We start from the raw sequence: 27811 nt of genomic DNA on the forward strand, positions 1-27811 counted from the left end.
CGCGGCGGGGCGGAAGCGGAAGTCGGGCTGTGAGGGACGGCGCCGGTCGCCGCCGGGGCTCACCCCCACTATGTCGGCCAAGCGGAAAGCCGAAGCCCTGATCCCGGCGGAGGAGAGCGATCAGCTGCTTATCCGCCCCCTGTGAGCGCCCGGGGCGGGCGCGACGGCGGGAGCCGGGCGTCGGGCCTGAGGGGGTGTCGGGGAGGCGCCGGGGCCACCCGGCCGCCGGGCAGGGCCGTGGGGTGGGAGCCCCGTCCCGCGGGGGGGATGGAGGGGCTGTGTATCGCCATCGCGACAGGCGAGGCGGGAGCCTGCCCCGGGTGGAACGTTGTCCCGGGCGTTGAAATCCCGGGCTGCTGCTTTTTCCCCCCCTCGTGGTTTTTCGTTGGGGGCAGGCTGCATTCGCCGGGAGAGCTGTCATACTCGGCTAGAAAGGCTGACTCCTTTCCTTATGCGATACTGAGGTGTTGTCTGAGCAAAAACCCTTCTTTTTAGCCATTTGCACTTCGACAGCACTGTGGGTTTTGTACTGTTTTAAGTTGTGTGTTTTTTCTTCTCTGGTAAAGGTGCCAGTGCAATTTGAAGGTGTTTCTGGTAGCATCACTAGAGTTGTCTTCTGGACAACTTGAGGATGCTACTTCAAAGGTTATTCAGCCCGAGGTAATTTGTTATTTTGAGTAAACTTTTCATTCGTTATACATCTCAAGACTTCGAGAGCCGAGTGCGCAGGCATGCAGTAAAAGCCGTAAGACACCACAATAATTCCCGCAAACAGATTCTTTTCATTTCTGCTGCGTTAAATATTTATCTTATTTCAATTGAGATAAATATAACTGTTCAATTACTTTAAATACCTGAACTTAAAAGGACTGTGCCACTGTTATTTCTCCATAGAAAAAGAATGCCACTAAAGACATCCAAGGTACATCCATGTGCGTTGTTGTAATTTTGGTGACTTTGCTGTCCTTTTGCAGAGGTGCTGGCCAAGAAGTCGGACGATCATGCATTATTCTGGAGTTTAAAGGAAGAAAAATAATGGTAATTATTGCATGAATGTATTTGTACACTCTCTCATTATGGTACTTCAGATCACAAAAAGATGTTATAGGTTAAAATCACAGCCACTGTGCTAGATAAGGCACATTTTGTAGCTTTCTGGAACAGTATTGCATATGTGATAGTAGACATTACAGAGACTGTCCTGTAAAATAAATCCATATCCCCAAACAGAATGTATGCCTTAAGTGTACATTCTAAAATTTACACATATTAGGTTTCAGTGGAACCAAAGGCTAGTGTTTACGTACAGTTATGTGTAAACAGTCACATGTAAACATACATATTCTCATTCCCTTTTCTAGCTGTCTTCTCAGATGGTGGCTGAAATAACTGGCATGCACTAGTTCTGTATATTCAGGTATTGTTGAAGTGTGAATGAAGGCTTGCAAAGGTACAAAATTATAAACAAAGACTATGATCTCTTGAAAGGTGTTCATTTTCCCAGTGGAGATAACTCATCTAGACAGAAGCCCAAGATATGAAATCCAACACTAAAAGCAGTGTTTAAGGAAAAAATACTTCTTTTGCATGATGCTAAAAGTTATCAGTCACTAGTAACTGTATTTTAGACCAAAACGGAAGAGGTTTTTTATATGTTCTGTTAGAAGATTTAACTTTATTTCATTTTCAGCTTGATTGTGGAATCCATCCTGGACTGGAAGGAATGGATGCTCTTCCTTACATTGATTTGATAGATCCTGCTGAGATTGATCTCCTCCTTATTAGTCAGTAAGTTGCACCTTTAGGAACAAATATACTAAGGTTGTGGTCTAAGCTGTGTTCACTTGTAGGTTATTAAAACAGGCTGTGTAAATAGATCGAATTCCATAGATGGTAATGGCATGGCATGGCAAAACTGAAAGACAAGGAGAGCCATTTCTAAATTATTTAACTAGTCTGTATAAAATCCGTAGTTTTTGTGGTATGTGTTTGTTCTACCTATATTTCAAAACTACTTCCTTAAGACAGGTCAAAGTGGAAGTGTGGCCAAATAGTTTTATTGTAGTAGTTCGTGTTTTAATCCATAGTGTCCAACCTGCAAACTTAGGATCATATTTGATAGCTTTCTTGTATCTTTGACGTTTATCTTGTTGCTGGTTCCTGTTATTTTTTTCCCTCTAAATTTATATGTAAATTACAAAAAAATTAATTCTGAAATTATATGGGCAAAACCTTTGCAATTACTGGAAAATTGCCTGTATTAGTCTTACCTTTTCTTGGTTGTGTTTCTAGTCGCTAGCGTGCAGAATATAGACCAGCATAGTTAGCAAGGAGGTTGCAAATTCTGTTTCTGGATTTTCGTGATGCTATGTTAATCCAGTGAAGTAGTGAATTATATGATATATATTATACATTCGTGTTGTGTAATGTTAACGTATTAATTGGATTTGTGTGTCTGTTTTAAGTTTCCATTTAGATCACTGTGGGGCTTTACCATGGTTTTTGCAGAAAACAAGTTTTAAAGGAAGGACGTTTATGACTCATGCCACAAAAGCTATTTACAGATGGCTTCTTTCAGACTACGTCAAAGTCAGGTAAGCTGACCCGTGGGTGTCTCTTCAACTCCTGAATTATTTCATCTATATATCCAGTAGGAAACTTAAGATGAAGCCACCAGAGGTGGCTGAATGAACCTGGATGTTGCCACAAGTAGCGATGTTATAACCAGGTCAGACTTAATGAATTATCTTACTGCCTCAGGGATAATGTGTCTCAAATAATTTCCTACCCATAAAACAAAACAAAAATATAATCTTTCCTTCTTTCCTCTCATTCTTTTCATTTGCCTTATTTCAACCTTTAATAGTATCCTTTTTTCCCCATCTGTTTCTCTTAAGACACTCTTGTTCTCATGCTTTTTAATGCCTATTTTTCTTAAGCTTCACATAACTAGTGAAAAATAAGCCCCTAAAGATACAAATCACTTTTCAGGACAAGGTCAGATCAAATATTAAATATACAAGGAGTGCTCTGTTACTTACATGTTGCTGGGGTTTCTTCTCTTTTTTTTTTTTTCTTCTTTTTTTTTTCTTCCTTCTGTTATGTGCCTTCACACATCTTTTCTATGTGAATGCAGTGGTCCTCAGCATATCTCAACTCAGCAGATGCTAGCTTGGGTCAGAAACCTGATAAACATTCCTCTTTTAACTTGTTTGTTGTGGGAAAAGTGTGGTTTAGTTTGGTTTTTGAGGACTGTTAGAAGCTAAGTGGCAGATCTCTGTCCAGGGCTGGGAATCTATTGGTACTTTTAGACAAATATAGAGTAGCTTCTGAACTGAAAAAAACTATTCTAGCATGGCTTTTCAAAAGAAAGATGCTTTAACTCTGCTCAGGTGAGTTACGTTAGAGCACCCGGGCTTGATTTCTAACGTAGGAGACATGGCGTTATTGAATGGAAGCCTTGCTGTTAGTGGGGAAAAATCCAGAAAGAGTTTTTTCCAACTGTTTTATAATCTAAGGTGGTAAGATGAGCTGATATTTAGCCATTTCACTTACATCCAGTAATATATCAGCGGATGACATGCTATATACAGAAACAGACCTTGAAGAAAGCATGGACAAGATTGAGACCATCAACTTCCATGAAGTGAAAGAGGTGGCAGGAATCAAATTCTGGTGTTACCACGCAGGCCACGTTCTGGGAGCAGCCATGTTTATGATTGAAATAGCTGGTGTGAAGGTATTTTCTTTTTATTATAAAGTTGAAATCAAGTCCGAATTCAAACTTAGTCATTAATTATTTGTCTTTTAAGCCCCACCACTGTGGCTGGTGCTGTCAAATGTACTTGAACTCAAGTCAAGGTGGGAGGCCTTGACTTAGAGCGTGTATTTTCTTATTAATTAAAACTATCAGGTGACATGTAATGAACCAGGTAGGATGTTTGGGTTTTATGGCAGTGAGTTATGACTCTGACTTGGAACTAGTAAACATGTAGTTTTCCTTGCTGGTCCACTCAGAGGTAGCTGATAGCTGAGGCAGTCTTATGGAAGCTGCATTTTAGTACAATCTATCATAACGTGTTGGTTTTGTAATTCTGATGTACCATGTCTGCCTGGCTGAGTGCTTAAACGACTTCTGTTAAAGTATGCAAGTTAAATTTTTCTGATAATGCTCTTATGCTAAAGTGCCTAAAGAAATAGGATGGTTGTTAATTTTAAGCACAGAGAGATTAAGTAAGTCATAATGTAATCACAGGCAGCACTGTGTCAAAAGCAGATACTTTAATCTCATGAATTGGAGTTCAGTAGGATGATCACCACCCGAGAAGTTTCATACAGCCTTGAAGAGGGAAGAGAGATAGTGGTCCTCAGTCTTGCTCTCTAGTAGGATTTTGTTCGTGGTTTATAATGATAGAGAATTTTAAAAGTTTAAAGTTTTTAAACAATGTAGAAATAGAACTTAATTTACAATGACTACAATAAAAATTAGATATCATACTGCCTTTTTTTGTTTGGGGTTTTTTTTTCTGATTAAGGCAGGATGGAGAAAGAGATTTTCCTCTTGCTGTGTATGACTCAAATTGATTGGGTTTCAATATCCAATATTTTCTTTAATTCTCTATGAAGCAAATAAAAAATGTGGTAGTAGGTTGCCTGTGGAACAGTTATCTGCTGTTGCTGAGTATTATTTTGTTATTATTCACATTTTCATCAATGGAATGATTGCTAAGTAAAAAATGTTCGGTTTTGAAACCATCATTTTGGGCACAGAGAGCTGCATTCCACCCTGCAATTAAGAATCCATTAAAAATTACTAACAGTTACAAATTGCTGCTTGATATAACGGGGAATATGATCATTCTGTTTGGAAAATCTGCTAGATTACAGGCTTTTTTTTTTTAGTATCAGAAAATCTTAGAAGGCCTTTAATAAGTAGTTTTATTGGATTATTAATTACATTTGCATTCTGATATGTAAATGCAGTTTTATTTATATTTTACTTCCACTTAGGACCTACTGTATTTTCTGTTATGTCAAGTTTTACTACTTAATGGTCGGTGCATGTATTGAAAAGGCTGAAAATGGCACCTTTATATCCCAAATGAAAAATAAAATCTTAATAATTGTTTACTTAGTTCTGTTGGAGTTATGGTACTGCTTGAAATACCATTACTTATTGTGGTTAAAATATTTGTATTGTAGGACTATTGACCTAATATTGTAAGCACTGTCCACATCAGAAGAGTCTTTAGTTAATATACAAGTGACCTTTTTATCATAAATTCCTTAAAACCATCTTAGCTTAGAAAATATCATTCCTCTATAGCAGCTTTAAAGACTGCTGACCTGGTAGAACCTGTGATCAGAATAACTGCTTCTTTTTGTCTCCAATAGCTTCTATATACAGGTGACTTCTCAAGACAGGAAGACAGACACCTGATGGCAGCTGAGATTCCCAATATTAAACCTGATATTCTTATAATTGTAAGTCTTACTAAATTATTTCTTTATATGAGTAATTAAATATATATGGGGTATTATTTAGTTAAAGCTAAAATGGAATGAGAAAGGCATTGCAGATTTAATGGTAGTACATGATTTGTGTTAAATATCCAAATGATTGGGTGTCCAGAACACTCCAACATTTCTTTTTACTGTATTAAAAAGTCTATTTTTCATTTTATAATTCTTCTGATGAAGCTCCCTAAGCTTCTAGACAAACCTTTTCAAGATGGGAGATTTATTAGATTTTGACTTGTGTTTGCTAGATGCGTCGTACAAAGCCCAATTTAGCCAGATATCTTTCTTTAGTAGATCCTAACCTATTTCCAACTATGTGTGTTCAGAAGGCCTGGGTGGAGGTACCCCGAGTGCTATTTGGTATTTTTGTTTTGTTTTCTGAGGTTTTATTCTGAATCCGTGTTTGGAGAATCGGAAGCTGAGGGGAAACTTTAAAAGTAACATTTTTTTCTGGAAACAAACAGTGGGATCTTCAAATTAACGTTGTGTCCCTTCTAACTGCTTTCTGCAACTGACAGTTTCATTTTAAGTCACATCAAAATCTTGCATTTTGTGTAATTCCTATCTTTTAGGCTAGGTGTTTCTAAACTGTGGCACACATACCACTAGTGAGCCGTGATAACCCCTTCATGAAAGCAGTGGCAGCATTTCCAGTTAGGAAAATAAGTATGTTAAATTTGAAAACTCTTAAAAGAAGTATCAAAATTAATAGTTCTAACTTTTTAATTTTTTTTTTATTTATTTACTAACAGGATCTGTCTTTCCAAATTGCTGGGAGGAGTTCTGGGGAGGGGCAATTTTAGTTATTTATCTTGGTGTAGGTGGTTATGTGAATTTGGGGGTGGGTTTGATTTTTCCCTTCACTTCAACCCTCTCCCTCCCTCTTCCCCCCATATTAACACCAGTATGTTTTTCTTCATTTTCTTGGTGGTTTCAGAGGAGAAGATCAAGAATTAGTGTGTGTGTCAGCACTTTTAATACTCAGTTTCTCTCTATATAGGAATCGACGTATGGTACTCATATTCATGAAAAAAGGGAAGAGCGAGAGGCAAGATTCTGTAATACCGTCCACGATATTGTAAATAGAGGAGGTAGAGGTCTTATTCCTGTGTTTGCCCTGGGTCGAGCTCAAGAACTACTTTTAATTTTAGGTATGTACCTTTGCAGCTCGTCTTAATAAAAGGCATGTAAAGTTAAATGAGAATGTTTTCAGGTGCAGTCTTTCAGATACAGTCATTTTTTTAAACAACTCTTCAGCCATTTTCCAGTGTGTTAATTACCTGAGAATCTATAATGCGTGTTTGTTCAAATGCAAAAAATCCAATAAACCAACAGCAAATAGGGACTATTATTACAGATTGAAAAGTAAGCAGTCACAACTGTTCTATTTAAACTGTACCGCTGAAAAAAAAAAGATATATTTTGTTCCAAAGTTTCACTATCTTTGCCCTTTAATTCACAAACGTATATGAAGTCTTTATGGGAAAAGCTGAGAAGACATAACAACACACTTCTAGCATTTCTAAAGTCCTAATGATAATGGGAAAGCAAATTAAGCTTTGCTAAGAAGAGCAAAAATGAGAGGGAGGGGAGAATTATACATGATCGTAACAAGCCACTTCACATAAAATACATGGGTAGTTGTTACAAGGTACTTTAGATAAAACAATTTTTAATTTTTTTTTTCCGGGTATCTTTGCTTCCTTTTAGCATATTTAATGTGTACTATGTATGTGATTTTTTCACTAGTCTTCTTTTGCTCACGTGGATGCTGGCAAGATCAAAAGATAACTATCTCAAAATTAAAATACTTATTTTTAGGGATGTTGAATCTAAAGCGTTACCTAAAATACTTGAAATTCTTCTCACTTCCCATTTCAGTTTAGCTCAACATTAGAAACTACTTTGTTTTCAAAATGTGTTACTGGTCTATTCAAATGTTACTAAGAAATTTGGATCTAGTCATGGGGAAGTATTCAATGTTGTAGGATTATTTACTACTTATAATTAATTAAGATTTTTTTTTTGTTTTGTAGAAGAGAGAAAAAATGAGCATTCTAACTCTTTGTGTAGCCATTAGTTTGTAATTTGTTGGCCTCTCCTTGCTGAGTGTAGATATGAAAGTGAGTTTCTAAAGATAAGCTTGAAAATACATCTAGTAAAGGTAGACATGTAATTGGATGCTTAATTAGGTAGAAAATGCAATGGCATCTCACATGCCTACACAATTGAGCCCGCAGGCTTCTGTGTTTGTTTTTCTTCTTTCCATAAGTGTCTGACCAAAAATAAAGTATTGCATTGTGGTGTAGAAAATCAGGATGATGGGTGCGGTCTTTTAATGTTACTGTAAGTCCTGCTGTTAGTTATCTTTTAGCGGCTGTTTATACCTCACACTTCAGCTTTTGAAGCTATTCGTGTCAGTGAGCCTCTCTGACATGTTCTGAAAAGCTTTGTTTCCAGGTCAAAGCTGTATCATTTTAAATGTACAAATACAGCCAAAAGGGCATTCCACTCTTTTTGGATAATTGCTCCCCAGTTATGCAATATAAATGTGGTTTAGACTAGCAGAGCTGTATGCGAGTGGGAAAATTAACATTATGTTTGTAGATCTGCATTCAGATCTCTTCTTTGTGTTTAGTGAAGGTCATGGCTACTGTCATCAGTGATAAAATAAGTTGTGGTTAGTAGAGGCTTTTTTCCTGTTTTTGTTTCAGTTAAGCTTGTGAAATGTAATGTTGGTGATATACAGTAAGCCAGGCTTACTGGTTACCCCCTTCACACCTTGAACTCCATGGATTTGTTTTCCGGAACTTTGGTATGGTGAATTCTCACCAACATATCTTTATGCAGATGTCCTTAGCTGTTAGATGTAGAATTAATATTTGACAGAGACATTTTAGCTTTATTGCAGCGATGTGGTAAAACTTGGGTTGTTGTACACGTAGATTTATTGCTGTGTAATATGTATACTTTATGCCTTGTAGCTGAAGTTGGTGATTGATTGGAATTTAACCTGCCAAAAATATCTGAAGTTCATCTTTTTCTTGTTTGTTTGCCTGTTTGTTTGTACTGGTTGCATATGTTTTTAGTTGGTGATTGCTTTTTCTTCTTTAGTAGAGCAGGATAAAAAAAAAGTTTGTGATTTTCTGTAATAAAAGTGAAAAAAACTCACTGCTAAATCTCTTTTACAAGAAGTATTAACGTATCTGAGAAGCATACATTTTGGAGATAATGCTGTGGGTGGAGTTGTGTGCATTCTTGATTGGTGGGGTTTTTTGTTTTGTTTCATTGTTTTCATTTTTTTTAGATGAATACTGGCAGAATCATCCTGAACTCCATGATATCCCTATATACTATGCCTCCTCTTTGGCAAAGAAATGTATGGCAGTTTATCAGACATACGTCAACGCCATGAATGACAAAATCCGCAAGCAAATTAACATAAACAATCCCTTTGTTTTCAAGCATATTAGTAATCTGAAGGTAAGCTTGAGGTAAGGTTGTCTTACAAAAGAGGAAGGGTGACAGAAGAGCTCATAGTTGCTGAATAGTTTGCATGTGATGTCCTAATAGATGGATTAGGTGCAGGTTTATATCTGAGCTATCTGCTATCCCAGTGTTTAGAGAGCTGGTCAAGGGGAAATTATGCCCCAACTTTTCTTCCACTGTAGATCCCTGTGCTTATAGTTTGCTCCTTATGGGCATCAGTAGGAGGAACTTTCCTGCAAAGGGCACTTTTTTTGAGGATGGGGTATAATCTGTGAACATAGGGCTCTACTTGTACATTGTTCAAAGGTGCCGCTAGGCTGTCCTTCATTTAAGTGAGTTATGGTAAGTGATATTCTTACTGTTTGTCCATTTAGAGTATGGATCATTTTGATGATATTGGCCCAAGCGTTGTGATGGCGTCCCCAGGTATGATGCAGAGTGGCTTATCCAGAGAGTTGTTTGAGAGCTGGTGCACAGATAAGAGAAATGGAGTAATTATAGCAGGGTACTGCGTTGAAGGAACGCTTGCTAAGGTGAGTTGCTAACGCACCACAGCTTCTTAATATGAAGTAGTATTCATGCTCTGTTTAAAAAGAATTGGCCAATAGCAAGTGTCTTTAGTTGGATTTACTGAGAAGATTGTTGTCAGGTACGCGTAATTATGTAGTCAAAGCTAATTGCTTTTGGCTCATATTAATGAAAAGTATTGAAAACTTGCATATGGCCATTTCCAGTGACGTTATACAGAATAATCTTTTCTAGGAGCAGTTATCTTGTCATGAGAAAGAATGACTGATACTCTTCTCCATCTTTAGACCTCTCCACCATTTACCTTTTTGAGAGAGGAGTCCTAACCCTAATTCTAGAGGAGTAGATGTTAAATCTAACACTACTTATGTGTCAGAGATCACACTGCTTTGCACATGCTGTGCCACTGTCCAGTTGTGGAGAATTAAATCCTTCCTGCCAAATTCTAGCAGCTAAGGGCAACCAGAGCATCTAGTTTTGCCTTTAGAGATGTAAATCACACACTTGTTACAATTTCAATGCAAATTTGAGAGAGATGTATCTGGAAGAAGAATGAAGTCCCAGGTCCACTGGGGATGCAAAAGATGAAATGGAGTGTGTTGTGCACGTTTTTTTCATTTGTGAGTGTGTGTTTTGTGAAATTTGAAGATTTTTTCAGTTCTTCACATTTAACCTGTCTGCCAATATTATTTCATTGATTTTTGAAACGTGAAGCATTAGTTATATGGTGTCTGTAGGAAGCTTTCAATTTTTTATTTAAAGTGCTCTTTTTTTCTAGCACATCATGTCTGAACCGGAAGAGATCACAACTATGTCAGGGCAAAAACTCCCACTGAAGATGTCTGTGGATTACATTTCTTTCTCTGCTCACACAGATTATCAACAAACTAGTGAATTTATCCGGGCCCTGAAACCTCCACATGTGGTTAGTATACATGCTGCCCAGTTCTCCAGAGGGGGATTCATCAAACCAGTTCACGGCCTTGAGTCATCAAGGCAGTAGCAGTAGCCAGCACCCCTATGCTTTGAATATTAAAAGGTGGAGATTTTTACCATTTTTTTGCCATGTTACTTTAGCAAAATAAAGATGAACTTGCTCTCCACTGTCTGCATGTGGGATATTGGGGGATGACTTTCAAGGAAGTGGTATGGTCCATAACCTGTTTCAGCAGTGTTTTGCACAAATAAGATAAAATATAGGACAACATTAAGTTTGAGACAGTAGTATTGGAATAATTCACTGGAATTTCTTAGAATCATAGAATGGTTAGAGTTGGAAGGGACCTTAAAGATCATCAAGTTCCAACCCCCCTGCCCTGGGCAGGGGCACCTCCCACTAGAGCAGGTTGCTCAAAGCCCCATCCAGCCTGGCCTTAAACACTTCAGGGATGGGGCATCCACAGCTTCCCTGGGCAACCTGTTCCAGTGCCTCACCACCCTCACCGTAAAGAATTTCCTCCTAATATCTAATCTAAATCTCCCCTCTTTCAGTTTAAAACCATTACCCCTTGTCCTGTCACTACGTTTCCTGACAAAGAGTCCCTCTCTGGCTCTCAATTTGCCCCAAAATAAAAAAGAAAACATTGATTGAAAAAGAGTAGGCCAATCTGAAAGAAGGTATGTAGCAGGCAACTAAAGATAAAGGCAGCGCTTGCAGGGAAGAGCATGAGCAAATCACAGGGAGCAGGAGGTGTGAAGAACCAGAATATGAAAATGAGGACTAGGATCTGAAACTTGCTGAGGCTAGGGGAGAACCAGTGTGCAAGCACAGATAAGAAATAAATCATAGTCGAAGAAAAAAGGATTTAACTTGGCAAAGAAAATTGTGAACTTAATAAGCATCCTCTCTGAATTGCGTGTTTATTATGTATATGTTTATCTACATGCAGACACAAAAATGTAAAGCTAACTAACTTGTATCATTGAACTTAATAATTCCCTTTCATAATACAATAATGTGTTCGTGTATAAAAAGTTAAATGGAATCTCTGAATGCATTCTGCTTATTTGCATATATTTTTCTACTAGTACTCAGGGTCGTGGAATGCCTTTGAATAATGCATAGAATTCAAAGACACACATAGAACTGTATGTAGTATAATTGAGCTAATAATTCATATATTGTCACCTCATGAAATTACCTTTTTATAAAGATGAGGTACAAAATGGCGGTTTTCTTGGATAATCTGTTTACTAAACATGTCTGGTTGGGCAAGTAACTTTTGCTAAAAGGAAAACTGTCTTTTCTATAGATTTTAGTTCATGGTGAGCAAAACGAAATGGCCAGATTGAAAGCAGCATTGATACGGGAATATGAGGACAATGATGAAGTTCATATAGAAGTTCATAATCCTAGAAATACTGAAGCTGTGACATTAAACTTCAGAGGAGAAAAACTTGCCAAGGTATAAAATCAATATTTTCTTACCTGTACAACAGTATTTTCCTCTAGGATAAAAACTACACATTTTCCTTTTAGCCTCTATTTTTAATTGGTTTTGGATTGTGTGAGTTTTCCAGGGACTCAATAGTATGTGAATGTTTTTTGTTCAGTGTTGTATTTGGGGCTTGGCTTTTTGGGGTTTTTTGGTGGGTTTTGTGGGGTTTTTTTGGCTCTTCACTCTTTCAGCCTTTTCTTTTGTTACATCTCGGAATGTTTGTTGGTTACCCTGATCTTCTTCTATTTTCAGAGTTAATTTTATACTATGACTATTCTGCGAAAACTGTATTTTATCTCCATAGTTACCTGTAAGCTATGAATACTTCAGATTGCCTTGTTGCACTATATGTGGTTTTTTTCTTTCCAGGTGATGGGATCTTTAGCAGATAAGAAACCAGAGCAAGGACAGAGAATTTCTGGGATCCTAGTTAAAAGAAATTTTAACTATCACATCCTTTCCCCGTGTGACCTCTCCAGTAAGTAGACAGTGATGTGCTCAGTAGGTAATTGAAACTTACTGTATCCTCTTGTCATTAAAAGGCATACAATAAAGGTTGGGTTTTTTTAATTCTGTGTTTGATAAGCAATTAGTGAACATCTTGGTTTATATTTTGGTTTAGTTTTGCCTAAAGTTCTGAACTGTTGGAGTGAGAGGAAAGGCATTCGGCTCATTGAAGTTTAAAATATTTTCTGTTCTTTCTGTAAAAGCAAAGAAGCAAAATTTGATTTCCCTTCTGGTTACTTAAAACTTCTTCCTCTGCATAAAACTTAGCAGTGAGAACAGAAAAGCAGCTTTATCAATTGTCCTGCCAGTTTCTAAAATGTCATTAATTTTTAGTATAAAAAGCTGCAGCACAGTGAAAATATTTATGTGTTGCTCCTATGCTGTTTATTACTAAAGAAATTGATCTATTCTCAAAATAGAAGAATAAATAAATGTAAGGTCAGAAGAACTTGGGGGAAAGCAATTCTGCTGTCCTGGTTCGTTGTTTGCCTCTGATGGCTATGATAAAGTAACAAGCTCTTGGTGGTTTCTTAAGCACAAATATATTATTTCTCTTACAATAGATGCTCAATAGAAGTTCAAAGGGATCATTTTTAATCCATACTTTTCAAAATTCTTTCAGATTATACAGACTTGGCGATGAGCACTGTAACACAGACACAAGCCATTCCATATACGGGCCCTTTTAATCTGCTTTATTATCAGCTACAGAAACTTACCGGTGGGTATTTGGAAAGATGTGTTCATGATTTATAGTGGTCAACTTCTAAAGCAACTTCCAGTCTTTAGAGGTCTTCTGAGCGGAAACTTCTTTGCCAGTAACTGAGGTGCCACATTTTGTTTTGTATTTTACAACTTGCATTAGATTATGCAGCTTCTGCCAGACATGACACAGCATGACACATGCTTTTTTGGGGGGCTTCTGCTGTAGTTGTACTGCAGAATCATGAGCATATAGGAATATAGAGCCCAGGCTGATTTTTATCTCCTATAAGCCACCAAAAAATGAGTGCCATAGCCACTCTGATGCAAAATTTATTAATTGATCTTTTCTCTCCAGCCCCAAAATAGAATGGGTAATGCCATCCAATTAAGAGAAGTTCTGTCCTCCTTTGTGACAGCCAGCCTCTTCTATCTCTCCCCAAGAAGTGAGAATCTAACCTTGTGGACTTTTTCTGAGTCAGAAGCCATTTAAATCTGCCACTAGTGTGATCCTCAGTGCCTCTGTGTGGCTTCCTTAAAGGTTAGGGGCAACTCCTGTCCTAGTTCGTTAAAGGATCCTTTAACATTTTGCAGGATCCTTTCCCAGATTTAAAGCTCAGGATTTTTTTTTTCCTCTAGTGTCAGAATGTAACTCGTATCACTAGTGAAGACAAAACCTGTATTCAAGTTGATGTTTGGGTGTCATAACCTGAATGCTCCCTGGCACGCAAACGCTTTTGTTTTAAGCTCTGTGCTTAAGGAAGCAATGGGTTATCCTTTAAGGGCGTAAGAGGAGCTGGTTAATTCTGCAAATGGAGCACTAAATTTCTCAGTTCTTATTTTTCATTGGGGTCCTCGCATCAGTGTACTAAGCCAGTCAAATATGAGAATTCAAAACAAGTAAAATGGCCAATATTACATAATAAAAAAAAACCCAAACAATCCAGAACAAAGAAAATAATAGTCAGGTAAGGGAAGAGAGTATGTGCTTCGATTTTGTGAGCTGTTCTGAGCAGTTCTGATAATAACAGACAACCCCTCTTATTCTTAAAATGACCTGTTTTCTTATGCAGACAAAGTTAGTCTTGCTTTCTGTATAATTTTATTCTTGCTAACCATTTGTTGTCACTTCTTAGGTGATGTAGAAGAAATAGAAATCCAACAAAAACCGGCCCTGAAGGTGTTCAAAAATATTACTGTGATCCAGGAACCAGGCATGGTGGTCCTTGAGGTGGGCATTGGTGAGGGAGGAAGAAGTATTTTGTTCTCCAGTTTCTGCAAAATAGTATCATATAGATGCCATGCAGAATTACATGTTTTAAGCAGTTTTCTGTTGGATGTCAAGTAGAGTGAAAGCTAGAACAAAGTTCCCCTTGAGCTATGGTCCTGGTCTGATGCCTGCTGTTTCCTTTAGCCACTGCTAGCTTCTTTTTTGCCGTGGCTCAAGAGTATAATGGCAGATTCAATGTCAGCCTCACCTCCGTGCCTGGGAAGATCATGGAACAGATCCTTCTAGATGCCATGCTTGGGCACATGGAGGACACGGAGATGATTTAAGATAGCCAGCATGGCTTTACTAAGGGCAGGTCCTGCCTGACTAACCTAGTGGCCTTCTATGATAGAGTGACTAGGTCAGTAGATAAGGGACGACCTATGGACGTGATCTATCTGGACTTCAGTAAGGCCTTTGACACAGTCCCTCACAACATCCGGCTTGCCAAATTGGAGGGATACGGATTTGATGGGTGGACTGTTCAGTGGATAAGGAATTGGCTGGATGGTCGCACCCAGAGGGTGGTACTCAATGGCTTGAAGTCCAGATGGAGAGCAGTGATAAGTGGTGCCCCTCAAGGGTCTGTGCTGGGACCGGTACTGTTTAACATTTTTATCAACGACACAGACAGAGGGATTGAGAGCACCATCAGCAAGTTTGCAGATGACACCAAGCTGTGTGGTGTTGTCGATACACCAGAGGGATGGGATGTCATTCAGAGGGACCTGGACAGGCTGGAGGGGTGGGCCCAGATGAACCTCATGAGGTTCAACAAAAGCAAGTGCAGGGTTCTGCACCTGGGAAGAAACAATCCTCAGTATAAACACAGACTGGGGGATGAGGTATTAGAAAGCAGCCCTGAGGAAAGGGACTTGGGGGTGCTGATGGATGAGAAGCTGGACATGAGCAGGCAATGTGCTCTCGCGGCCCAGAAGGCCAATCACATCCTGGGCTGCATCAAAAGAAGTGTTGCCAGCAGATCCAGAGAGGTGATTCTGCCACTTTACTCTGGTCAGACCTCACCTGGAGCACTGTGTGCAGGTCTGGAGCCCTCAATATAGAAAGGACATGGACTCGATGGAGCGGGTCCAGAGGAGGGCCACTAAAATGATCAAGGGGTTGGAGCACCCCTGCTACGAGGACAGGCTGAAGGAGCTGGGGTTGTTCAGCCTGGAGAAGAGGAGGCTCCATGGAGACCTAATAGCGGCCTTCCAGTACCTGAGGGGGGCCCACAGGAAGGCTGGGGAGGGTCTGTTTACAAAGGCCTGCAGTGACAGGACGAGGGGCAATGGCTTTAAGCTGGAGAAGGGGAGATTTAGATTGGATATTAGGAAAAAGTTCTTTACTATGAGGGTGGTGGAACACTGGAACAGGTTGCCCAGGGAGGTGGTTGAGGCCCCTTCCCTTGAGATATTCAAGGTGAAGCTCGACGAGGCCCTGGGCAACCTGGTCTAGTTGGGGGTGTCCCTGCTGACTGCGGGGAGGTCGGACTAGATGACCTTTGGAGGTCCCTTCCGGCCTGGACCAATCTATGAATCTATGAATCTATTCACTGCCCGTTTTTTATTTGGCAAATAGTAATTGGAAATAATGTCTAATGGTGTTCCCTCCTTCCTCCCACCCCAAATAGTTGTGGTAATTAATGACTATTTCATAAATGCGTTCAGAAACATTCAGCAGCTTGAGTTTTTTGTGGGAAGTTACTGGAGTACACCAAGTTAAAAGCAGTTAATGATTTGGTGTAAAATGTGTGACAGTCATTTGAAGCTAGAATTCAGAGAAAAGCAAATAGGAGAATGCAATGAATGTTACGTTGGTTTTATGTTGCATTATTCACTCAGCCCAAAATAATGGGCTCAAATTATGAATTTATTTTTTTTATCTTCCAGTGGGTGGCAAATCCTGCTAATGATATGTATGCTGACACCGTGACAACAGTGATACTGGAAGTTCAGTCAAATCCCAAAATACAGAAAGGTAATAAGTCTAGCGTGTGCTTATTTAACTGAGGCATTTCTTAATTTTTCTGTACCAAGTTTAGAGGGCTATAATGCCTTGCAATAGATTGCAATCCCCCTATTCTGCTTGCTCTCCTTATGACACTTTTTAGGGAGTAAGATTTGCTACTTGAAAACAGAATTACAACTTGGTCTGCATTATTTGTAATGCTTTCATTTGTTGAAAATATGTCTTAAATGGCAACTGGTAGCTGCCTGTGGAAAATGTGACCTTATTTAAAATAAGTAAAGGAAGTGTGAGAAGTAATGAGCATTAACAATAAAAAGGAGAATCAAGAAGTGAGAATTAGACTTGCAAGGTTTTCTATTTTAAAATGGGATAAGTACAGGGATTGTGCATTTTAAATGTACGTAGTTCTTTGACTCTTCCATCTTTTTTAATAAGTTTTCTTTATAAATTGTTTAAACATGTGTATCGTATGTAGCTTTTGGCTTGTTTTTCATGAAAGTCAGTTAGGAACCAGGATGTACCAATTAGTGAATTTTCCCTCTCAGCAAATGTCTGTGAAAATAAAATGACTTTTTCTTTTCAGCTGCAGTAAATAAAATTTCCAAAAAAGTAGATATGGATGTGTATAGGAAGAGAATGGAGATCATGCTTCAGTAAGTTGGCATATATTTTACTAAAAGAAAATAATCACTGTTAATCGTGTAAATACAATAATTTTAGGATAATACAGTTTAAAGATACAGTTACTTAAAAATAGTTTATGCAAATTCTAATTTCTCTGGGGGCCAGGAATTAAGTTAGGAAAGAGGTACGGGAAAAAGTTCTCAACATCATTAAAATTTTGAATACAGGGCCCAGTATTTCTTCTAGAAACAGATTTTTAAGTTGTCTCCCAAAATTATGCTACAAATGGTTATGAAAATACCTTTTTGGATCATGTCTCTTTTAAAACTTACTCTGATGTATGTTCTGTTATTTACATAGAAATCTCGCCTCTTTTGAAATCAAAGGAATCTTTCCCTTCATTTATGATAAGATTTGGTAAAATACTGTTATGTGACACCCACTCTCATAATAATTTAGATTGGTATTTGCTAATTATATTAGAGTGGCTTAAATAGTAGTTGCTGAAAGGAGATACTCTGCTGACAAAATGCCTTTGGAACCCTAAGGTTAATAGAAAGAAAAACATTGTGTGCTGTTTGGCCACGTCTTACACACATAGGTCTTTGTTTTAGGGATATGTTTGGAGAAGACTCTGTGAGTTCCAAAGAGGGCTCTGTCCTGTGTGTCACGGTTGATGGAAAAACTGCAAACATTTCACTGGACACTCGGGTACGTACAGCAAAACACTTGCTTTTGTGTGCACTCTCTTCAGAGAGGTGAGTCTTCCAGGTAGTACACGGTGCTGCCTAGAATATCATGTACCCATTTGCTGAGGAGGTGTTTCTGTATTTGGTATCAAAACAGCTTAAGCCTGTTCACTTTCCATTCATTTCATTAACATTTTCACCAGTCAAACAGTACCCGGCCTTTCTGAGAGAAATACCGACCCAGCCTGCAAGCTGGGTTATGAGTTTGTTACAGAAGCACTTCCTAGAGTTTTCTTCATTAAAAAAAATGCTAGCAATGTTTATGTAGCAAATGTACATGTAAATTTGGAAGAAAACCCAGCATTTTTCAGCAGCTCTCTACTTAAAACTTAATAAAAAAAAGATTGTAGAGGAGAAACTGATTTAACCTACAAACATTTTTTTTAAATGCTCTGAAAACATAGGCTCTGGTCTGGATAGTTGAACAATCAAAGAGAAGGAATGATGCTAATAAATTTATTATTTTTTTTTTGTCATCTTGAGCCTTTTGTAGCTAAATTGAAAGCCTGAAATACAAAAAAGAAATACTTTTATTAATTTACTAGCCAGGTTCGGAATTGGATGTCATGCATGTCAGAAGGCTGCTTTAATAAGCTATCACACCTAGTTATTCGAACAGTGTGGAACTGTTTATTCAAAAACCATGTCCTTAAGCATGTTAATGTGTTGACTTTCTGTCATTATTAATAATTTGTTAAAAACATATAATACATATAATGTATTACCACTGTCCACAGAAGTAATACATTGCACTGGAGTAGTCTCAGCTCTGTCCTTAGGGACCACAACAAATATTTTGAGTGTTCTACAAACCCAGAAGAAAAGGTTGGCCCCTGCCCAAAACTTGCCACCTATTGAAACAAACCAGGTGAATGCTAATTATCTTCAGAGGACGGAGAGTTACAGTTTTGTGGTTAACACACAATACTTGCTGTGTCACGCCTTCTCAGTTTTTTTTAATAAACATATGCTACGTTTCAATGCGTACGCAGCACAGAAAAAACACAGGGCTGATGAAAAGAGGTCTTGCAATAGAGAAAAAAGTAACAAGACTGGAAAAAAAAACGCTGCTTAATCAAGAACTTAGGTTTCATTTTCATATAATATTATACCGATACATGTCATTATTGTTAGGAGACTTGCATACTGACAGAAACCTTAATGGTAACTCAACTGCAGCAGTGTGTGTCTTTATAATACGTATTTTACATACTGTATTGGCAATGGCAAGCTTGTACCATTGTGAACCAAGTTTTACAAGATCTGTCCTTTGTGTGCGTATATATCTTCTTATAAAACTTTAATAGCTTTAAAATAAAAAACTGTTTAATATAGCTAAGACTATATGGTGGGACATACGGATTTATTTTTGCCACATTAACTGTGAACACAATGCCCTTACCGTTAACATGCTTTTACCAGCGTTGTTAGGTAACATTAAATGCATGTTTGCTGCTTCAAATGCATTTTTTTCCCAAAAAAAACTGGTTGAAAGGAGTTACTTGTTCAGAAGAGCAACAAGTTAATACTGAGTTAGAGAAGGTACAATCTTAGAGCCAAGAAAGTCCACAGGATCAAGAACAGTATTCAAGAACTGTGCAAATGTTATTAGAACTGCACAAGAACTGCAGAACTGCATTATCAGAACTGCACAAGAACTGTGCAAATGCTGCCCTTGTTTTTGAGATAGAGCAGTTGGGGGACTGGGTTGAATGTTGATGAACTTGCATGTTTGGGGTGGGCATCTTTCTCTAGGAAGACATTTTACATTGTTTCAGTGATAAATGAATCTCTTCAGGGTTTTGTTTTGATGTAAATGTTACTTATGGGTGTGGGAAGATCAATGTGGAGACTCCCCGAGTCCGGCAGCCTGTACCTCTGTGATGAATGCACGCATTTTACAATATTAATCTGGTACAATGTGGGTGAATTCACAGATAAGATCAAATCTCTGAGGATTAAACCTTGTGTGGGTTTGAATTAAATGAATCTATAGAACCGAATGCATTTTACATAGTAGTTTTGAAACAAGTTATTAATCAAACACAGAACTCAAGGTTAGCAGGACTTGGTAAGTCTTCTCTGAACTCTTCTACGTGTTGGCACACCATTTAAAAACATACAGTGCCGCTCTCCATGACTTTATTTCTTCATTTTCAATTTGCATGACTACTTTTTCCTTTCCCCTTGTGAGCATTCTTCACATGCTGAAAAGGGATATGAAGTTCTCCTAGTTCTAATATACTTCTTGTTTCATTCCCAGACAGTGGACTGTGAGCCAGGAAGCGAAGATGACGAATCCCTTCGTGAAATGGTGGAGCTGGCTGCACAGAGGCTTTACGATGCCCTCAGCCCTGTGTACTGACCTCTGTAGATACCTAGCACACATCAGAAAAATCTTTTACATGTTCAGTTTATTTTGGACTATTTTTTAAGAGTAAATAAAAATTTTTTCTTCAGTAAGTGAAATGTATCAATTCTGTGACTGTGAAACTGCCGAGTTATTTCAAATAATGGATGAGCAGCCTTATAGCAACTATATGTGTGCATAATGTTTGTAATAAAATCAGGCAAAGTATGCGCATGTTCTTTTTTCTTATGTGCATATACAAGAAATAAGAAAAAAATCTTAACCTGTCTAAATGTAGAATTACAAAAATTAAATTGAGTTTTATATTTTTGACAACCAGCTGGAAGATAAATTGGATGTTTTGGGTTTGCATATGCTCAGATTCAAGCTCATACATACGTCAGGGAAGCGATTACCTGTGTGCTTGTATCTGCCTGAAGTCAAAGAGGGCTGGAACGCATTTTAAATGGAATCCCTGTGTCCATCCTGGGGTTAATTGGAGCTGTAAAATCATGTGTGCAGGTGTTGCCATTAATTGGGCTCGAGGAACCAAACCAGCTTCAAGCAAAGTCGGTGCTTATGACCTGTAACAGCTCCAGGGGCAGAGCAGTGGCTGCTGTCACTGTTTCTATGCCACTGACACCGGCTTCCCGGGCAAGGAAACAGGGATCAGAGAAGGATTTTGGACACAAACGCGATATTCCGAGGCATCGGGGGTTGTTGCCAAACAGTAAATCATGCTGAAAAATGTCCACAGTGAGTTTTTCACAAAAGGATATTGATCTTTCTCTTGTACACACAACTGCCTCCCCTACCCCTTTTCTCAGCTGATTTAATTGGCACCTGATAACCTTTATAGCAGTATTAGTAGAATTAGTGTATTATTAGTATTAGCAGAATTAGGGACAACTTTCCTCCCCAGGCTGGATGTCATTAGCTAACTAAACAGGAGCATGAAGTCTTCTTAAGAAGAAAATCGCATTTTCTTAACAAGGAAGCCTGTCTTCGGAACAGATAACCTTAGGTTTTAAACGATGCGGGTTTTTGTTTTTTTTTAAATGTGCTTTCCGCCCATCTAAGGGGGATGGAGGAGGGGTTAAAGGTGCCATGGGCTGGTGTTGGGTTCCCCACCGTTGTCCTTCCTTACTCCCGGGCCCAGATCTACCCCCAAGGAAAGAGGGGGCAGAAAGGGAGCCTCCCCCGAGCCGCGGCGGCCCCCTTTCCCGCCACAGAGAAAGCGGCGAGGCCCCTTCCTTCTCCTCTTCTTCCTTCTCCTTCTCCTCCTCCTCCTCCCCCGGTGCCGGCGGACGTCCGGCGGCAGCCATGGCGCTGGCGGAGGCGGGGGCCCGCGGGCGGCTGCTACTCTGGCCGCGCGTCGTCCTCTTCGGAGACTCCATCACTGAGGTAGCGGCTCTTTCGCGGCCCCTCAGGACCCCCTTCCTCCCCCTCAGGCCGCCGCGGAGACCCCTCGGTTCCCGCCCGGAGCCCCGTGAAGGTCCCGGTTCCTCGTAGCGGCTGCTGCCCCTCTGGTTCTCCCTGAAGGCCGCAGCGGCCCGGCGTTCGGCAGTGCCGCGCACGGGGCTTTGCTTGTTACTGATTTTTGAGGAAAAAGGGGGAGGCGGCGGCTGCGGCGGGAGGGGCTGTGCGTGTCCCAGCGCTGTGGGGGCCCACGGCCGGTCGCCGCCTGGGCGGGCGCGGGAGAAGGCGGTCCGGCGGGACCATGGCGGCCGACCCCCCCTCAGCCGCTCTCCTCAGGGATCGCCCACCCTCCGGGCGCCTCTGAAAGTCCGCTTTGGCGGAGGATCCGCGGGGACGGCCTGGCTCCGGGGCGGGGGGGGGAGTGCGGCCCGGCGTGGTTCCGCCCCTGCCGGGTCTCCCACGAGAGTGAGCCGGGAGCTTACATCCGCGGTGGTCTTCTGTGAGATTTAGAGCCTTTTTGCAGAAATTCATGAAGTTCCTATGTTAGGAGCGTGATCTGGTGGAAGCGTAGCTTCTGGTATTTTGGTGGCAGTGGTGATTTCATAGAATCGTTTAGGTTGGAAGGGAGCTTCAAGACCATGAAGTCCAACCATCAACCTAACGCTGCCAAGTCCACCACTGAGCTATGTCCCTCAGCACCATGTCTACCTGTCTTTTAGATACCTCCAGGGACGGTGATTGTACTGCTTCCCTGGGCAGCCTGTTCCAATGCCTGACAACCCTTTCGGTGAAGGAATTCTTCCTAATATCCAATCTAAACCTCCCCTGGTGCAACTTGAGGCCATTTCCTCTCCTATTTTCCAGACAGGGAGGAGAGCCTGTTGTCTGTCCCGACCCCACACTCCTCGCTGTCCTGGTTCCTGGTGTGTCCCTCCTGTGCAGTTCCCTGCAGTGAGCTCCCCCGACCCAGAGGCTCATTCTGCATGGATGTGACCACACCATGGCTTGGTGAACATCTCCTTTGAGGCAGCACCAGCTTTGTAGTGTTCATTTTGGGTTCCTGCCTTCTGTGGTATGGTGATGGGTCACAGAGCTGCTCTGATGTGTAAAGATTGGGCCAAAGACAAGGGTTATCTTTAGTGAGAGATGGGTTGTCTGAACCTACTCACGGTGTAGCTCTGCAAACAGGAGCAGCATTGTACCAGGGAGCGGTGGGAAGAAGAAGGGGTTCACTTTTCCACTACTAGAAGAGGTTGGCATTGAACTGCGGTCCAAAGCAGCATGAGGAGAGAGGGTTTTTGAGAGGTGCTCTCCAGAATGAAGGTGCAGTGAAAGGATCTTAGAAAGAAAGTAGAAGAAGGGGAAAAAAAGAAAAAACCAAACACCTTCACTGGCCAAAATGAAACTGCAGCCTGAGAGCCATCGGCTTTGATTACAAAGGGACCACAGGGTCCCTCACTCTGTAGGGAACAAGTCTTATGAGGAGCGGCTGAGGGAGCTGGGGTTGTTGAGCCTGGAGAAAAGGAGGCTGAGGGGAGACCTTACAGCTCTCTACAACTACCTGGAAGGAGGGTGTAGAGAGGTGGGGGTTGGTCTCTTCTCCCAAGTCACAGGCAATAGGACAAGAGGAAATGGCCTCAAGTTGTGCCAGGGGAGGTTTAGATTGGATATTAGGAAAAATTTTTACACTGAAAGGGTTATTAAGCATTGGAATGGACTTCCAGGGAAGTGGTTGAGGCACCATCCTTGGAGGCATTCAAAAGACGGGTTGACATAGTGCTTAGTGACACGGTTTAGTGATGGTGGGGTTTGGTTTTTTTTTTATCAGAGTTATGTTGATGGTTGGACTAGATGATCTTAAAGATCCCTTCCAACCTAGACAATTCCATGATTCTGTGATGGTCCCACATGTCCTCTGGTGCCAGTGGTCTAGGTGAGACCAGGGCTGTTGGACATCTGTGGGGACAGGGCAGGCTGGGAGGGAGGCGATCCAGCTGCAGCCGTGCCAGAGGCCATGCACCAAAGCCTTCTGAGGAGGGAAGATGGTGGTGGTGGGACTGACCTGCTGGGGGGCGAGTTCTTCCAGGGAGGGTCTGACCCTGTTCTTTGCTTCCAGCACTCCTTCCAGGAAAATGGCTGGGGGGCATCCCTCGCTGAGAGACTGGTCAGGTAAGAGCTTAAATTTCAAAAGTAATTTCTAACATGCAAGAAGGCGCGCAGCTTTTCTAAAAGAAAACCATCACGTTAATATTTCATGCGTATTTAGTTATTAACATTTATTTATTTATTGAAGTGGAACTGCCTTAGTTATAACCTGTCCAATACTGGTGGAAACACTCACTGGGTGTTTCTTTCCACTCAAAGCCTGAGTGGAAAGAAAAGAATCCTTAGTGATTGCCAAGATTGTTGTTCTGGTTTCATAGTCTATGTGAAATACTTAGTAAATACAGGTAAATACTACACCTTCAAAACATAAAGTTGCAATCCCACTGAAACCTCCTGTGACTTCTCGTTGTTTCCGAGAGGGACAGAGGCAGGTGTCCTGACAGAGTGGTTCAGAACTTCCGAAGTTTTGTTCTGGTGGGCAGAGGAGAGATGGTCTTTTTGATACGTGTCTCTGTTTCAGAAAATGTGATGTTGTGAACCGTGGGCTCTCGGGGTACAACACCAGGTGGGCTAAACTGATCCTTCCCAGGCTGATCAGTAGAAGTACCGGTGCTGAGAGTACTGTTGCAGTTACTATTTTCTTTGGAGCCAATGACAGTGCTTTGAAAGGTACGGTAGCTTGCTTTTTTCTTTTTTTTTTTTTCTGTGACCTGTTCTCTTAAGACAGTTTAAGAGTTTAGCAGAAAAGGCAGAACATTACACAGACTTTTCCTGCTGCTTCTCTGTGAAGCAGTTGCCCTTTTTTCTGTGGATTGTTTTCAATCATTTTATTTGTGTTTAAACCATGCGGTGCCTTCTATTTCTCTCCCTCTCAACAAGTTTTAATATTAACCGTAAATTTCAAGGTGCTCAAGAATTAGTTGTGTATCCATCATCTAAAACTGGAATTGGGCACCTAGCTGATTTTCCTGCCTTTAAGGCAGTCTAATGAGTTTTGGCGGATGGATGGAGGAAATCAGGGAAGGTAGCATTTGGCTCCTCTTTAAGATAAGCACAGCAGCACACAGAGGTACTCTGAACAAAATGATAACCTCAGTGCATGAAGGACTCTCTTTATGTCCATGGGAATTTTGAAATTTTTCTCTGCATCCAAGAGAGCAAAAAATCTTAGCTTTTGTTCCAGGTGAAGTTTGAGGTGATTATGTGATCTAATACTAAGATACGGAGTTGCAAGACAGCATCTTTGAAAAAAAAAGAAAAAAAAGGTGGTTTTTTTTCCCCCTGTCCCTCATTTGTGTTACCTGGAAGTGCTGCGTTTAAACTCTTGATTTCTCGGCTTTGGGTACTGAGGAACGGCATTTCCCCACGACACCTCCTGAATCAATGACTGAGGCGAACTACTCGCTGAAAGCAAGTGCCCACGTTCATACGCTGTGTAAAAAGCACGTTATGTTGTGTAGTAAATCTGTCAGCAGTTTAACGTCGCTCACGCCTGTGCTCCGTCCCCGGGCAGATCTGAACCCTAAGCAACACGTCCCTGTGGAGGAATATGCCGCGAACTTAAAGAGCATGATACAGTACCTGAAGTCTGTGGACATTACCGAGGACAGGATTATTTTGATAACGCCACCACCTCTTCAGGAATCGGCTTGGGAGAAGGAGTGTGTTGCCAAAGGTAAAAGGATGATGTGGATGGGCAGAATTTCTGCGTTTTACGGGCAGAGCGTAGGTTGCTGGCCCCGGGCTGATAGGTGATGAGCTTCGTGCTTGTGCCAGACTGCAGTCAAGGGCTTTGAGTTGATGGAAAAGGGCTGCCAGCCGTTCTGCTGAACAGCTTTTGGATAAGCTTGCAGAGCAACTACCGACTAATTAATAACATCCTTTTGAAAGCGTGGATTGATCTGTTCGTGCGTGGAACTGAGAGAAGTGGCTGCCAGTTGAGAACACAGGTTTTGCCGAGATGTCCCAGACTATGTCATGTCCTAGCAGCTTCCAAAATAACATGAGTAATGGAACAAATTTTGGCGTTGTGTGCCTTAGAACATTTCATAATAGTCACAGCGTATCTATCTTGCGTCTATTTGGATAAGTAGTAATATCCTAGCCAGGTTTATTTTAAATTAAAAAAAAAAAAAAACCAACAGAGAATGTCATATTCTAAGGATGCTAATAAAAGCACCTGAAAAAGAAGCAGAAGGTGATTAGATGATTTCTCATTATGTTGTTCGACTAATTCTGAAAATTGAGGCGTAACAGCACTGTTCACTTCATGTTTCTCAGCTGGTGGAAACTGCTATAATCCCAGGGACTCCAGCAGTGATGGTTTATACCTCCTGAGAGCGTGTCCTCTTTTCCACTTGGACACCTTGTCCAGCTCTCGCACACTTTTAAAAGACTTTTGGGTTAGATTCAGGTAAATACAGAGCTGTCAGCTTAGGTTTTGCAGGTTTTTCTCTAATTTAGGTGGTATTGCAGATCCTGAGTTGTGTACTCAGTCAAAGCTGTAGCGTTTTGAAGATGACCTCATGTTTAAACTGCCCAGAAGCCGAGCACACGATGAATGCTGCTTATCTGGCTGCGAACTATCAAGTAGCAGTTTGAAAATGTTTTTAATTCATTTTCACCATACAGCTCTCCTTTTTGTGAGCGAGGGAGGGAGGAAACTTGCATTTACGATGTTGAATCTGCCAGCATCTGTCCAACAGCGGTTGCTGTCTAGGGATGGAACAAGAGACGGGGAGATCTCAGACCATGGACCACAAGTAAAGGATTGCGGGCACAGCGAGCAGCAGTAACAGCCAGTATCCAGGAGGAACATTCTGCTCATTTCTAGTTTTGTCAGGTAGATACCAAAGCAAAGGAGACCTGTGACACACGGGGATGATGGCGTTCACAGGAAAAAAAAGAGTTCACAGTGAAAAGAGGCAGGAAGAGAAACTCAGCTTCCAAGTGAGAGCGCTGTGGGAGACACCGGTTTGTAGTTGGTTACATCCGCTGGTTTAACTCCTTGATGCCCAGAAGACTGAACTCAAGCTGTGTCAGTTGCGACTGCTAAATGTTTTGTTTCGGATTGCCAGGTGACAAATTAAATCGCCGCAATGCCACCACCGGGGAATACGCCCAGGCCTGCGTCCAGGTGGCGAGGGACTGTGGGACGGATGTACTCGACCTCTGGACACTGATGCAGAAAAATCAGGTATGATGTCACGAGAAACACCTTTCACGACAGTTCCAGTCTAATTTAGTGCAGAGTAACCAGTAGTGCTGCATCATCACGGAAATGATACAAAATATACCCACATCCCATTTTGGGAGAGGGGAAAAAACCATTAATCTGGAACCCTTCATACAAGCAAACCGTGTTAATTCGTGGTTCTGACCTCCTCTGCAGGATTTCTCTTCCTATTTGTCTGATGGGCTCCATTTATCAGCGAAAGGCAACAGCTTTCTGGCAGCACAGCTTTGGTCACACCTGGACAAAAAACTGTCTGCTCTTCCCTCGCTGCTCCCCTACTGGCGTGACGTGGACCACATGGACCCCGAGGCCAGTCTGCTGTGAGACCCCCCAGTGGGATGGAGCCGAAGCAGCCGAGCCCAGCCCGGCCTGGCCGGTTACAAGCCGCCGGTATCCAGCAGGACACTGCAAACGCCGGGTACCTGGGGAACGGGGAAAACACCGTGTACTTGGGGAACGGGGCAGGGAGCAGCCCCCCATCGATACGCATCCCCCTCCCCTTCCCTTGGTCGCTGGGAGAATAAAGATAAAGCCAGTGGGGTTGTGTCCTGGGGTGGTTTGTCTGCACCCTGCACACAACATCCTGGGGTGAGCACCTCTTCCCTTGGAAGCCTTGGAGGAAAATGAGTCTCGGCTGCCCTGTGAGCAAGGGGTGGAGGCCACCCTGAGGTGTTCCTGGCTGAGCTGAGCTTTGGGGACTACACTTTGGTTAATACCATCTACAGGCTTCAAAGACCCAGGAGCTGGTAGGAGGCAGCAGCGGGGAGTTTGTCGAGAGCCATTAATGTCAGCCCCAACTAATTAATTTGGCTGTAACACAGCAGTAAAAGCAGTTTCCTGAGCCTTAGCAAGGCTTTTGATAGTGATATATTGTAGGGCTTTTAAAACTTAGCTTACTTTGGC

At 41.2% G+C, this 27811-nt stretch overlaps 2 protein-coding genes across 3 annotated transcripts; both read left to right on the top strand.

The window, feature by feature from the left end:
• Window positions 1–12: 12 nt before the first annotated feature.
• CPSF3 (cleavage and polyadenylation specific factor 3) lies at window positions 13–20377 on the top strand. Of its 2 annotated transcripts, XM_074153954.1 has the most exons (18): window positions 13–141; window positions 975–1038; window positions 1691–1788; window positions 2466–2594; window positions 3562–3739; window positions 5395–5484; window positions 6521–6671; window positions 8828–9003; window positions 9384–9542; window positions 10316–10462; window positions 11790–11942; window positions 12345–12453; window positions 13105–13203; window positions 14321–14415; window positions 16347–16434; window positions 17009–17078; window positions 17664–17760; window positions 20062–20377. In XM_074153954.1, the coding sequence occupies exons 1-18, from the start codon at window positions 71–73 to the stop codon at window positions 20161–20163; spliced, it is 2076 nt and encodes a 691-aa protein (XP_074010055.1). In that variant the 5' UTR covers window positions 13–70; the 3' UTR covers window positions 20164–20377. The 2 variants fall into 2 exon arrangements, with proteins under 2 accessions (XP_074010055.1, XP_074010056.1); XM_074153955.1 differs by lacking the exons at window positions 13–141; window positions 975–1038; window positions 1691–1788 and having other exon boundaries at window positions 2543–2594; window positions 3690–3739.
• Window positions 20378–21240: 863 nt separating this feature from the next.
• On the top strand, window positions 21241–27448 carry IAH1 (isoamyl acetate hydrolyzing esterase 1 (putative)). Its single transcript, XM_074153504.1, has 6 exons — window positions 21241–21552; window positions 23684–23736; window positions 24194–24342; window positions 25187–25348; window positions 26751–26869; window positions 27065–27448. Exons 1-6 carry the CDS (start codon window positions 21256–21258, stop codon window positions 27230–27232), a joined length of 948 nt encoding a protein of 315 aa, XP_074009605.1. The 5' UTR covers window positions 21241–21255; the 3' UTR covers window positions 27233–27448.
• Window positions 27449–27811: the final 363 nt, after the last annotated feature.

The sequence above is a fragment of the Numenius arquata genome, chromosome 9 (assembly GCF_964106895.1).
Source record: "Numenius arquata chromosome 9, bNumArq3.hap1.1, whole genome shotgun sequence".
NCBI lineage: Eukaryota > Metazoa > Chordata > Aves > Charadriiformes > Scolopacidae > Numenius > Numenius arquata.